Below are 12,728 nucleotides of genomic sequence, written 5' to 3'. Positions count from 1 at the left end.
ATAATGATAATATATATATATATATATATATATATATATATATATATATATATATATATATATATATATTTTTTTTTTTTTTTTTTTCATACTATTCGCCATTTCCCGCGATAGCGAGGTAGCGTTAAGAACAGAGGACTGGGCCTTTGAGGGAATATCTTCACCTGGCCCCCTTCTCTGTTCCTTGTTTTGGAAAATTAAAAAAAAAACAAGAGGGGAGGATTTCCAGCCCCCCGCTCCCTTCCCTTTTAGTCGCCTTCTACGACACGCAGGGAATACATGGGAAGTATTCTTTCTCCCCTATCCCCAGGGAATATATGTGTCGGAGGTGGAGGGAACGAGGAGAAGAGGGAGACCAAATTGGAGGTGGAAAGATGGAGTGAAAAAGATTTTGTGTGATCGGGGCCTGAACATGCAGGAGGGTGAAAGGAGGGCAAGGAATAGAGTGAATTGGAGCGATGTGGTATACCGGGGTTGACGTGCTGTCAGTGGATTGAATCAAGGCATGTGAAGCGTCTGGGGTAAACCATGGAAAGCTGTGTAGGTATGTATATTTGCGTGTGTGGACGTATGTATATACATGTGTATGGGGGTGGGTTGGGCCATTTCTTTCGTCTGTTTCCTTGCGCTACCTCGCAAACGCGGGAGACAGCGACAAAGCAAAAAAAATATATATATATATATATATATATATATATATATATATATATATATATATATATATATATATATATTATCCCTGGGGATAGGGGAGAAAGAATACTTCCCACGTATTCCCTGCGTGTCGTAGAAGGCGACTAAAAGGGAAGGGAGCGGGGGGCTGGAAATCCTCCCCTCTCGTTTTTTTTTTTTTTTTTTTTTTTTTTTTTTTCCAAAAGAAGGAACAGAGAAGGGGGCCTGCTCCCTTCCCTTTTAGTCGCCTTCTACGACACGCAGGGAATACGTGGGAAGTATATATATATATATATATATATATATATATATATATATTCTTTTTCCAAAAGAAGGAACAGAGAAGGGGGCCATATGAGGATATTCCCTCAAAGGCCCAGTCCTCTGTTCTTAACGCTACCTCGCTAATGCGGGAAATGGCGAATAGTATGAAAAAAATATATATATATATATATATATATATATATATATATATATATATATATATATATATATATATTTTATTTATTATACTTTGTCGCTGTCTCCCGCGTTTGCGAGGTAGCGCAAGGAAACAGACGAAAGAAATGGCCCAACCCAACCCCATACACATGTATATACATACGTCCACACACGCAAATATACATACCTACACAGCTTTCCATGGTTCACCCCAGACGCTTCACATGCCCTGATTCAATCCACTGACAGCACGTCAACCCCGGTATACCACATCGCTCCAACACACTCCATTCCTTGCCCTCCTTTCACCCTCCTGCATGTTCAGGCCCCGATCACACAAAATCTTTTTCACTCCATCTTTCCACCTCCAATTTGGTCTCCCTCTTCTCCTTGTTCCCTCCACTTCCGACACATATATCCTCTTGGTCAATCTTTCCTCACTCATCCTCTCCATGTGCCCAAACCACTTCAAAACACCCTCTTCTGCTCTCTCAACCACGCTCTTTTTATTTCCACACATCTCTCTTACCCTTACGTTACTCACTCGATCAAACCACCTCACACCACACATTGTCCTCAAACATCTCATTTCCAGCACATCCATCCTCCTGCGCACAACTCTATCCATAGCCCACGCCTCGCAACCATACAACATTGTTGGAACCACTATTCCTTCAAACATACCCATTTTTGCTTTCCGAGATAATGTTTTCGACTTCCACACATTTTATATATATGTATATATATATATATATATATATATATACTTCCCACGTATTCACTGCGTGTCGTAGAAGGCGACTAAAAGGGAAGGGAGTGGGGGGCTGGAAATCCTCCCCTCTCATTTTTCTTTTTTTTTTTTTCCAAAAGAAGTAACAGAGAAGTGGGTCAGGTGAGAATATTCCCTCAAAGGCCCAGTCCTCTGTTCTTAACGCTACCTCGCTATCGCGGGAAATGGCGAATAGTATGAAAGAAAGAAAGAAATATATATATATATATACACACATACATACACACATATACACACATACACACATACATATATATATACATAAAAAAAATGTAAGAAACAATTTAGAAAACTGAAACTTCTAGCTTGAAATAAAATGAAAAATGAATGTCACATAATGGTTCAACCTCTGGCTATGGAAAAGGGAAATGTATGATTTATTTACACAAACTTCAATAGTAGTTTTCATCAATTTAACCACTGTATCATACTGCCAGATTGGGGAAGAGCAGTGTGGTTTCAGAAGTGGTAGAGGATGTGTGGATCAGGTGTTTGCTTTGAAGAATGTATGTGAGAAATACTTAGAAAAGCAAATGGATTTGTATGTAGCATTTATGGATCTGGAGAAGGCATATGATAGAGTTGATAGAGATGCTCTGTTGAAGGTATTAAGAATATATGGGGTGGGAGGCAAGTTGTTAGAAGCAGTGAAAAGTTTTTATCGAGGATGTAAGGCATGTGTACGTGTAGGAAGAGAGGAAAGTGATTGGTTCTCAGTGAATGTAGGTTTGCGGCAGGGGTGTGTGATGTCTCCATGGTTGTTTAATTTGTTTATGGATGGGGTTGTTAGGGAGGTGAATGCAAGAGTTTTGGAAAGAGGGGCAAGTATGAAGTCTGTTGTGGATGAGAGCTTGGGAAGTGAGTCAGTTGTTGTTCGCTGATGATACAGCGCTGGTGGCTGATACATGTGAGAAACTGCAGAAGCTGGTGACTGAGTTTGGTAAAGTGTGTGAAAGAAGAAAGTTAAGAGTAAATGTGAATAAGAGCAAGGTTATTAGGTACAGTAGGGTTGAGGGTCAAGTCAATTGGGAGGTAAGTTTGAATGGAGAAAAACTGGAGGAAGTAAAGTGTTTTAGATATCTTGGAGTGGATCTGGCAGCGGATGGAACCATGGAAGCGGAAGTGAATCATGGGGTGGGGGAGGGGGTGAAAATCCTGGGAGCGTTGAAGAATGTGTGGAAGTCGAGAACATTATCTCGGAAAGCAAAAATGGGTATGTTTGAAGGAATAGTGGTTCCAACAATGTTGTATGGTTGCGAGGTGTGGGCTATGGATAGAGTTGTGTGCAGGAGGGTGGATGTGCTGGAAATGAGATGTTTGAGGACAATGTGTGGTGTGAGGTGGTTTGATCGAGTGAGTAACGTAAGGGTAAGAGAGATGTGTGGAAATAAAAAGAGCGTGGTTGAGAGAGCAGAAGAGGGTGTTTTGAAATGGTTTGGGCACATGGAGAGAATGAGTGAGGAAAGATTGACCAAGAGGATATATGTGTCAGAGGTGGAGGGAACGAGGAGAAGTGGGAGACCAAATTGGAGGTGGCAAGATGGAGTGAAAAAGATTTTGTGTGATCGGGGCCTGAATATGCAGGAGGGTGAAAGGAGGGCAAGGAATAGAGTGAATTGGATCAATGTGGTATACCGGGGTTGATGTGCTGTCAGTGGATTGAATCAGGGTATGTGAAGCGTATGGGGTAAACCATGGAAAGTTGTGTGGGGCCTGGATGTGGAAAGGGAGCTGTGGTTTCAGGCATTATTGCGTCGCAGTTAGAGACTGAGTGTGAACGAATGTGGCCTTTGTTGTCTTTTCCTAGTGCTACCTCGCACACATGAGGGGGGAGGGGGAAGGTATTCCATGTGTGGCGAGGTGGCAATGGGAGTGAATGGGGTCAGACAGTGTGAATTGTGTGCATGGGTATATATGTATGTGTCTGTGTATGTATATATATGTGTACATTGAGATGTATAGGTATGTATATTTGCATGTGTGGATGTGTGTGTATACATTGTGTATGGGGATGGGTTAGGCCATTTCTTTCGTCTGTTTCCTTGCGCTACCTCGCAAACGCGGGAGACAGCGACAAAGCAAAATAGAAAAAAAAATAATAATATATATATTTTATTTATTTGTTTTATTTTGCTTTGTTGCTGTCTCCCGCGTTACCTACACATTTCAACGTATACATATTTATACATACACAGACATATACATATATACATATATACATGATTCATACTTGCTACCTTCATTCATTTCTGTCGCCACCCAGCCACACATGAAATGACTACCCCCTCCCCCCGCATACGCACGAGGTAGCGCTAGAAAAGACAACAAAGGCCACATTCGTTCACACTCAGTCTCTAGCTGTCATGCATAATCCACCAAAACCACAGCTCCCTTTCCACATCCAGGCCCCACAAAACTTTCCATGGTTTACCCCAGACGCTTCACATGCTCTGGTTCAGTCCATTGACAGCATGTCGACCCCAGTATACCACATCGTTCCAATTTACTTTATTCCTTGCACGCCTTTCACCCTCCTGCATGTTCAGAGCCTGATCGCTCAAAATCTTTTTCACTCCATCTTTTCAACCCCAATTTGGTCACTCATGTGTATGTGTATGTATGTGGGTTGGACCATTCTTTCGTCTGTTTCCTTGTGCTACCTTTCTAACATGGGAGACAGCGACTAAGTATGATAAATATTTATTTATTTTATTTATTTATTTATTTTGCTTTGTCGCAGTCTCCCGTGTTAGCAAGGTAGCACAAGGAAACAGACGAAAGAATGGCCCAACCCACCCACATACACATGTATATACATACATGTCCACACACGCAAAATATACGTACCTATACATCTCAGTGTACACATATATATACACAGACAGACATATGCATATATACACATGTACATAATTCATACACTCTGCCTTTATTTATTCCCATCGCCACCTCGCCACACATGGAATAACAACCCCCTCCCCCCTCATGTGTGCGAGGTAGCGCTAGGAAAAGTTAACAAAGGTCCCATTCGTTCACACTTGGTCTCTAGCTGTCATGTAATAATGCACCGAAACCACAGCTCCCTTTCCACATCCAGGCCCTACAGAACTTTACATGGTTTACCCCAGACGCTTCACATGTCCTGGTTCAATCCATTGACAGCATGTTGACCCCGGTATACCACATCATTCCAATTCACTCTATTCCTTGCACGCCTTCCACCCTCCTGCATGTTCAGGCCCCGATCACTCAAAATCTTTTTCACTCCATCTTTCCACCTCCAATTTGGTCTCCCACTTCTCCTCGTTCCCTCCACCTCTGACACATATATACTCTTTGTCAATCTTTCCTCACTCATTCTCTCCATGTGACCAAACTATTTCAAAACACCCTCTTCTGCTCTCTCAACCACACTCTTTTTATTTCCACACATCTCTCTTACCCTTTCATTACTTACTCGATCAAACCACCTCACACCACATATTGTCCTCAAACATCTCATTTCCAGCACATCCACCCTCCCCTGCACAACTCTATCTATATCCCACGCCTCACAACCATACAACATTGTTGGAATCACTATTCCTTCAAACATAGCCATTTTTGCTTTCCGAGATAATGTTCTCGCCTTCCAAACATTCTTCAAGGCTCCCAGAATTTTCGCTACCTCCCCTACCCTATGATTCACTTCTGCTACCATGGTTCCATCCGCTGCCAGATCCACTCCCAGATATCTAAAACACTTCACTTCCTCCAGTTTTTCTTCATTGAAACTTACCTCCCAGTTGACTTGTCCCTCAACCCTACTGTGCGTAATAATTACCTTGCTCTTATTCACATTTACTCTCAGCATTCTTCTTTCACACTTTACCAGACTCAGTCAAGCTTCTGCAGTTTCTCACATGAATCAGCCACCAGCGCTGTATCATCAGCAAACAACAATTGACTCACTTCCCAAGCTCTCTCATCCACAACAGAGTGCATACTTGCCCCTCTTTCCAAAACTCTTGCATTCACCTCCCTAACAACCCCATCCATAAACAAATTAAACAACCATGGAGACATCATGCACCCTTGCCGCAAACCAACGTTCTCTGAAAACCAATCACTTTCCTCTCTTCCTACACATACACATGCCTTTCATCCTCAATAAAAACTTTTCACTGCTTCTAACATCTTGCCTCCCACACCATATATTCTTAATACCTTCCACAGAGCATCTCTATCAACTCTATCATATGCCTTCTCCAGATCCATAAATGCTACATACAAATCCATATATATATATGTATGCTGCCAGTAGACTGAACCAGGGCGTGTGAAGCATCTGGGGTAAACCGTGGAAAGGTCTGTGGGGCATAGATGTGGATAGGGAGCTGTGGTTTCAGTGTACACATGACGGCAAGAAACTAAGTTTGAACGAATGTGGCCTTCTTTTTTTTTGTCTTTTCCTGTAGCTGTCTTTTGAATAATAGATGTTTCTCAGTTTTTATACATTATAACATATACCATATTTAACATTTGGTAACATTTATTTCTTCCTACTAGGGTCTCCTCACAAGTGTAATGTACACTGAGGTAGAGTTAGGAATTTTTTGTATATTGGAGTCTCCAGTCTTGGACAAAAGCCTGACATTTAAGGCCTGGCTTTAATTGAAATACAGAGAGGTACATGAAAGGCAAGTAGAAGAGGCAAGAGAAAGTATTTATGAGTTTTACATGGAGTGATAATCATGCCTTTTAGAATGTGCTAGGTTATAGTTGTTGGGAAAGACATGAGAGGGCAGAAAGTTCAAAAGCTTTGAGGTGTAGAGAAAGAAACAGTTCTCAAAATGCCTAACCAATTAGTTGCCAATGACCACACAGTACTCATGTGCTACATTAGCTTGCTGAGTATTGTGTGGTTTAGCTAGCAGTGGGGCCACACAAGCAACCAGCTTCTGGTAACAAAATCCAAAGTAATACCTATAGAAGAGGGAAGTAAACCAGCAGGCTGCATAGGGCAGGCAGGTCAAGTTTTGAAGTTAGCTGTAGAGGGTTTATATGTCAGACTGCTTTTGACTCTGGCAAGTAAGGATGCACATTTAGAATCACCCCAGATGTGAGAGCAGTATTTCATAGAAGAATGGATCAGTCATTTGTCTAAAAAGAGCAACTGTTCAAAAGTAAAGCTATTTCGACATCAAAACTAGACTTTCAGTTCCTTAGAGGCAGACTTAAGTGTTTCAGTTATGAGGGGTTTCCAAGACAGAGTGGATGTCACAGTAATACCAGGAATATTTGTTGAGTCAAGAGATGGAATTATAGAACTATCAAAGGAAAGAGGAAAGTTGTAAGGAACAGAAGAATAATGTTAGGGAGGGGATGCCATTACAAGGGCTGAATGAAGACAAGAACCACATGAATATCTTAGAAAAGCAGAGTTCTTTAATGCAGACTTTTGAAATTCTTCTCATTTGTTATTAATCTTCACTGTGCCAGCATTTGGAGAGTGAATGGCTTTGGCCTGTGGACATTCAGACTGCAGATCTACCTGTGCTAGAAGCTTTGTGGATCTCATATTTGAGAAATGAAAACAAAAATTTATTGGACAGGTATTTACATAGTGTTCCAGATCAGCCAGGTTATGGAGGGTAACTTAGGTCTGTGGGTTGTGGTGTACCAGATCAGCCAGGTTATGGAGGGTAACCAGTCTGTGGGTTGTGGTGTCAAATATTCCACTTGGATAGAGACAAACTCTCTCTGTTCATGTTGTTCATGTAAGATACAAGATATACCTTTGTTATGACTAAGTGTTGTTGAAGGTGATATTGATATGCTCTTCTGTGTTAGCTCCTTTGATATCCTTAAGCTGTGCTCAGTCTTGGTGAAACTGCTTAACATAGTTTATGAATGTTGTAGGTGTGTTTGTTTTTATTGCAGAATGTAGATTTTTGTAATTGTTACAGTTATTGATTTTCCAGTTTTTCTTCTTTATTACAAAAGGATACTGGTACCTTATGTTCTCTACTTTTCACAAAGGGTATATCTTGTTTGGTCGCATCACTATAACTTGTACTTGCTTTACTAGGAGTTTATTGTTATTATGTTGATTTTTCTTTTCATTTCAGATTCTGAAGATCGCCATGGCAGCTGATATCCGTGATACTGTTTGCGAGTTTCCGCCATAAATATGATGTGTAACCTTTAGCCATGTTACACCTGTGTGATTGATTAAACTAAAGGTATTGTACTGGATATCTTACGTAATGTCATTATTGTGATGCAAGTATTTTGATACAGACTGTGTGGACGGACAACTTCATGGGTCCCCACTATTGGATGTCAATGTAGAAATGAAAATAAGTTGAACCTCTGCTGCTGTTGGAGTAGCAGCTCTTAATGTGCAGCTTGTTGCAGTTATATATGACTGCCGCTTTACTTGAGAGTAGCAGAAGATATGGTATGTTGTATATCATAGTAACCTTCTAGAAAACAAGCTTATTATAGTGCATAATGGAAAGTGTTGAAAACATGTAAAAAAAATGTTTTTTATTTGAACAGAAAGAAGTTGGGTGTTGGGTTAGAATGCTGTTGCTCAACCCAGTCCTGGCACACTTGTTGTTGTTACTGTTGTTGTTGTTTAGGTGTGGAAAATGTCTAGTTAATTATTTTATTAAGTTAGAAAATTTAAGGAACTTGTGATTGAATTTAGAACTGAGATTTTTGTTGAGGAGGACTTTTCTTTTGTCAGCTGTGAAGGAAACATATGAATCAGTACTTCAGGTAAACAAGTCTTAAGTGTGATCATGTACCTGAGGAGTGTTACCATATCATTAATTTCTAAGTCATTACCTTTAGTTACTGTTGCCTGTGAGCTTCAAACACCTCAGTAGATATTAGCAGCTAGGAAGACTGGCATGTATAAACAGTCCACAGTGTCATAAATTGTTTGCCAGTCTTCCACATCAATTCTCAGTGATACGAGGTGGAGTATGTGAAGTACTGAAAAATTATTTTCAAAAGAAATGTGAAAATTATAACGATTGTCTTGGAAATCCAAGTGAAATGAAATAATCTGTGCCTAGAATGAAAAAAGAAAACAGCTTTTGTATGAAAGCCACAAAATCCAAGTCAGCATTGTACCAGAAGTGTTGTGTAGTGTTGTGGTGGAAATTATTAAACAAAATGTTGCATAACAAAAACCGCTCCGCTGGGAATGATGTCAACAGTGATGACATCATCAAGATGGGCTACCTTAAAAAACTCAAGGTTAGTCAATTCCTGGTGTTTATTATAGTCTTGGGTTTTAGGATGAGCTTCTTGCAAAGCAGATCAGGTATGAGAACAATCTACAAATATAAGCAAAGATGTAATTAGGCTGTGGTTATTAGGCTTAATGATTTTATTTGATATTTGTAGTATATATGTTTTTATTGCTGTGCCAAGAGTTTTTATTGTATTGCAGCAGTAATGTTTTTGACTGGTTATTTGTCATGTAATTTCATGCTAGACAAAACTGAATCCAATTATGGTAGATTTCTTGTGTTTGGCTGTATGGGAAGCAGCTGATTGTATAAGAAAATTTTATTCATCTGGTGACCAATAGCATAACTGGGTATTGGCTTTAGAAACTTCCTCCTTTATCTTTTGGAAAGGTAATTCTGCTAATCAGAATACTTTCAAGTAGCATTGGAGATAAGTTCTGTGATCTTTGGCATGAGGTTAGATTAATATACAGAAACAAAAGGAAAGAGTATTAATTACTGGTAAGTATTATTTGTATGTTTTTGTAAACTTCTGTAGTCGTTATGAAGGTTGTCAAGGTTTACAGTCATGCAGTCTTTAAAAACATTCTAAGTGTGCCTTTGTAAGGTTCAAGACCAAGGTCATTAACCCATTGGCTGCTTATATGCCTTGCATGGTTTGTTACGTCTCCATCAGTTTACTGCAAGTATGCAGTGTACAGTCGGGCATTTAATAATTCCAGGCTTGGTAAACAGCAGACTAATGAGCCAGGAAGTAACTAATGGCATCTCAGATTAAGGTTTCCACATCCTTTGCCCATATTTTTTTCCAATTGGCTGCTCATTAACCATCAAAAATGGATTGGGTGTTAGTACATAATTTTTACACTGCCCAGGCAGCAAAGAAAATATATGTAATGAATGTGGATCTATGTATGCATTATGCTTATGATTGTGTAATGGAACACATTAGGAATTATAACAATTGCTTCGTGAGATTTGCATATATAATGTTGTTGGGGGAACCAAAGTGTTCCATCCAGAACATTTATTCATTTATTAATTTTACCATGTGATTAACACAACTACATATTAATATGTATATTAATAAATGTGAATAAGAGCAAGGTTATTAGGTACAGTAGGGTCGAGGGACAATTCAATTGGGAGGTAAGTTTGAATGGAGAAAAACTGGAGGAAGTGAAGTGTTATAGATATCTGGGAGTAGATTTGGCATCGGATGAAACCATGGAAGCGGAAGTGAATCATGGGTGGGGGAGGGGGCGAAAGTTCTGGGAACGTTGAAAAACGTGTGGAAGTCAAGAACGTCATCTTGGAAAGCATAAATGGGTATGTTTGAAGGAATAGTGGTTCCAGCAATGTTATGTGGTTGCGAGGCATGGACTATAGATAGAGTTGTGGGGAGGAGGGTGGATGTGCTGGAAATGAGATGTTTGAGGACAATATGTGGTGTGAGGTGGTTTGATTGAGTAAGTGATGAAAGGGTAAGAGAGATGTGTGGTAATAAAAAGAGTGTGGTTGAGAGAGCAGAAGAGGGTGTTTTGAAATGGTTTGGTCACATGGAGAGAATGAGTGAGGAAAGATTGACAAAGAGGATATATGTGTCAGGGGTGGAGGGAAAGAGGAGAAGTGGGAGACCAAATTGGAGGTAGAAAGATGGAGTGAAAAAGATTCTGAGGGATCGGGACCTGAACATGCAGGAGAGTGAAAGGCGTGCAAGGAATAGGGAATTGGAATGATGTTGTATACCGGGGTCGATGTGCTGTCAATGGATTGAAGCAGGGCATGTGAAGCGTCTGGGGTAAACCATGGAAAGTTTTTTTGGTCCTGGATGTGGAAAGGGAGGGAGGTGTGGTTTCTGTGCATTATGCATGACAGCTAGAGACTGAGTGTGAACGAATGTGGCCATTGTCGTCTTTTCCTAGCACTACCTTGCACACATGCGGACGGAGGGGGTTGTCATTTGATGTGTGACGGCGTGGCGACAGGAATGAATAAGGGCAGACTGTATGAATTATGTACATGTGTATATATGTATATGTCTCTGTGTGTGTATATATATATATATATATATATATATATATATATATATATATATATATATATATATATATATATATATATGTATACTTTGAGTTATATAGGTATGTGTATGTGTGTGTGTTTGGACGTGTGTGTACATACATGTGTATGTGGGTGGGTTGGGCCTTTCTTTTGTCTGTTTCCTTGCGCTACCTCGCTAACGCGGGAGATAGCGACAAAGTATAATAGATATATAAATATTGTTATTATTGCCAGAAAAACTTGTGAAAGGTTGAACAAAACTCATAGTATATTATTTTTTAAGATTTATTGAAAATTGCCACACTAATAGCACAATAAATATCTAAAGCAGTCAGTCATTGATATGATGTGTAAGACTATCACTCGTGCATTGGAATAATTTGTTTGAGGTGGAGAAAAACTGGAGGAAGTGAAGTGTTTTAGATATATGGGAGTGGATCTGGCAGTGGATGGAACCATGGAAGCGGAAGTGAATCATAGGGTGGGGGAGGGGGCGAAAATTCTGGGAGCGTTGAAGAATGTTTGGAAGTCGAAATATTATCTCGGAAAGCAGAAATGGGTATGTTTGAAGGAATAGTGGTTCCAACAATGTTATATGGTTGCAAGGCATGGACTATAGATAGAGTTGTGCGGAGGAGGGTGGATGTGCTGGAAATGAGATATTTTAGGACAATATGTGGTGTGAGATGGTTTGATCGAGTAAGAAATAATAGGGTAAGAGAGATGTGTGGTAATAAAAAAGAGTGTGGTTGAGAGAGCAGAAGAGGGTGTTTTGAAATGGTTTGGTCACATAGAGAGAATGAGTGTGGAAAGATTGACCAAGAGGATATATGTGTCAGAGGTGGAGGGAATGAGAAGTGGGAGACCAAATTGGAGGTGGAAAGATGGAGTGAAAAAGATTTTGAGTGATCGGGGCCTGAAGATGCAGGAGGGTGAAAGGCGTTCAAGGAATAGAGTGAATTGGAACGATGTGGTATACCTGGGTCGACGTGCTGTCAGTGGATTGAAGCAGGGCAAGTGAAGCGTTTGGAGTAAACCAGTTAAGTTCTGTGGGGCCTGGATGTGGAAAGGGAGCTGTGGTTTCGGTGCATTATTACATGACAGCTAGAGACTGAGTGTGAACGAATGTGGCCTTTGTTGTCTTCCTAGCGCTACCTCGCACACATGAGGGGGAGAGGTTTTTTTTATTTCATGTGTGGCGGGTATGGCGATGGGAATGAATAAAGGCAGACAGAATGAATTATGTTCATGTATATATATGTATATGTCTGTGTGTATATATATATGTATACGTTGTGATGTATAGGTTTGTATATTTGCGTGTGTGGACGTGTATGTATACACATGTGTATGTGGGTGGGTTGGGCCATTCTTTCGTCTGTTTCCTTGCGCTACCTCGCTAACGCGGGAGACAGCGACAAAGCAAAATAAATATATAAAGATGTGTATGTATTGAAGTGAAGAGAGGATTAAGGGACAGCATAGTCCTCCCAACCCTGACCTGAGGAGCTTAA

General features: G+C 40.2%; 1 protein-coding gene across 12 annotated transcripts in view; it reads left to right on the top strand.

Annotated features, from left to right (window-relative positions):
• Positions 1-12,728, top strand: part of LOC139756701 (uncharacterized) — a 378,118-nt gene that overhangs the window by 6,046 nt on the left and 359,344 nt on the right. For 11 of the 12 annotated variants that reach the window (XM_071676382.1, XM_071676380.1, XM_071676379.1 and 8 more), the window contains exon 2: positions 8,014-9,154. In XM_071676382.1, coding sequence (XP_071532483.1) covers positions 8,972-9,154 — 183 coding nt within the window. In that variant the 5' untranslated portion in view covers positions 8,014-8,971. The remainder of the gene's footprint in view (positions 1-8,013; positions 9,155-12,728) is intronic. The other variant, XM_071676377.1, reaches the window with a different exon arrangement.

The sequence above is a fragment of the Panulirus ornatus genome, chromosome 23 (genome assembly GCF_036320965.1).
Source record: "Panulirus ornatus isolate Po-2019 chromosome 23, ASM3632096v1, whole genome shotgun sequence".
Classification (NCBI taxonomy): Eukaryota; Metazoa; Arthropoda; class Malacostraca; order Decapoda; family Palinuridae; genus Panulirus; species Panulirus ornatus.
Note: the sequence above shows the minus strand (reverse complement) of the source record. Positions and strands in the feature narration are given on the sequence as shown.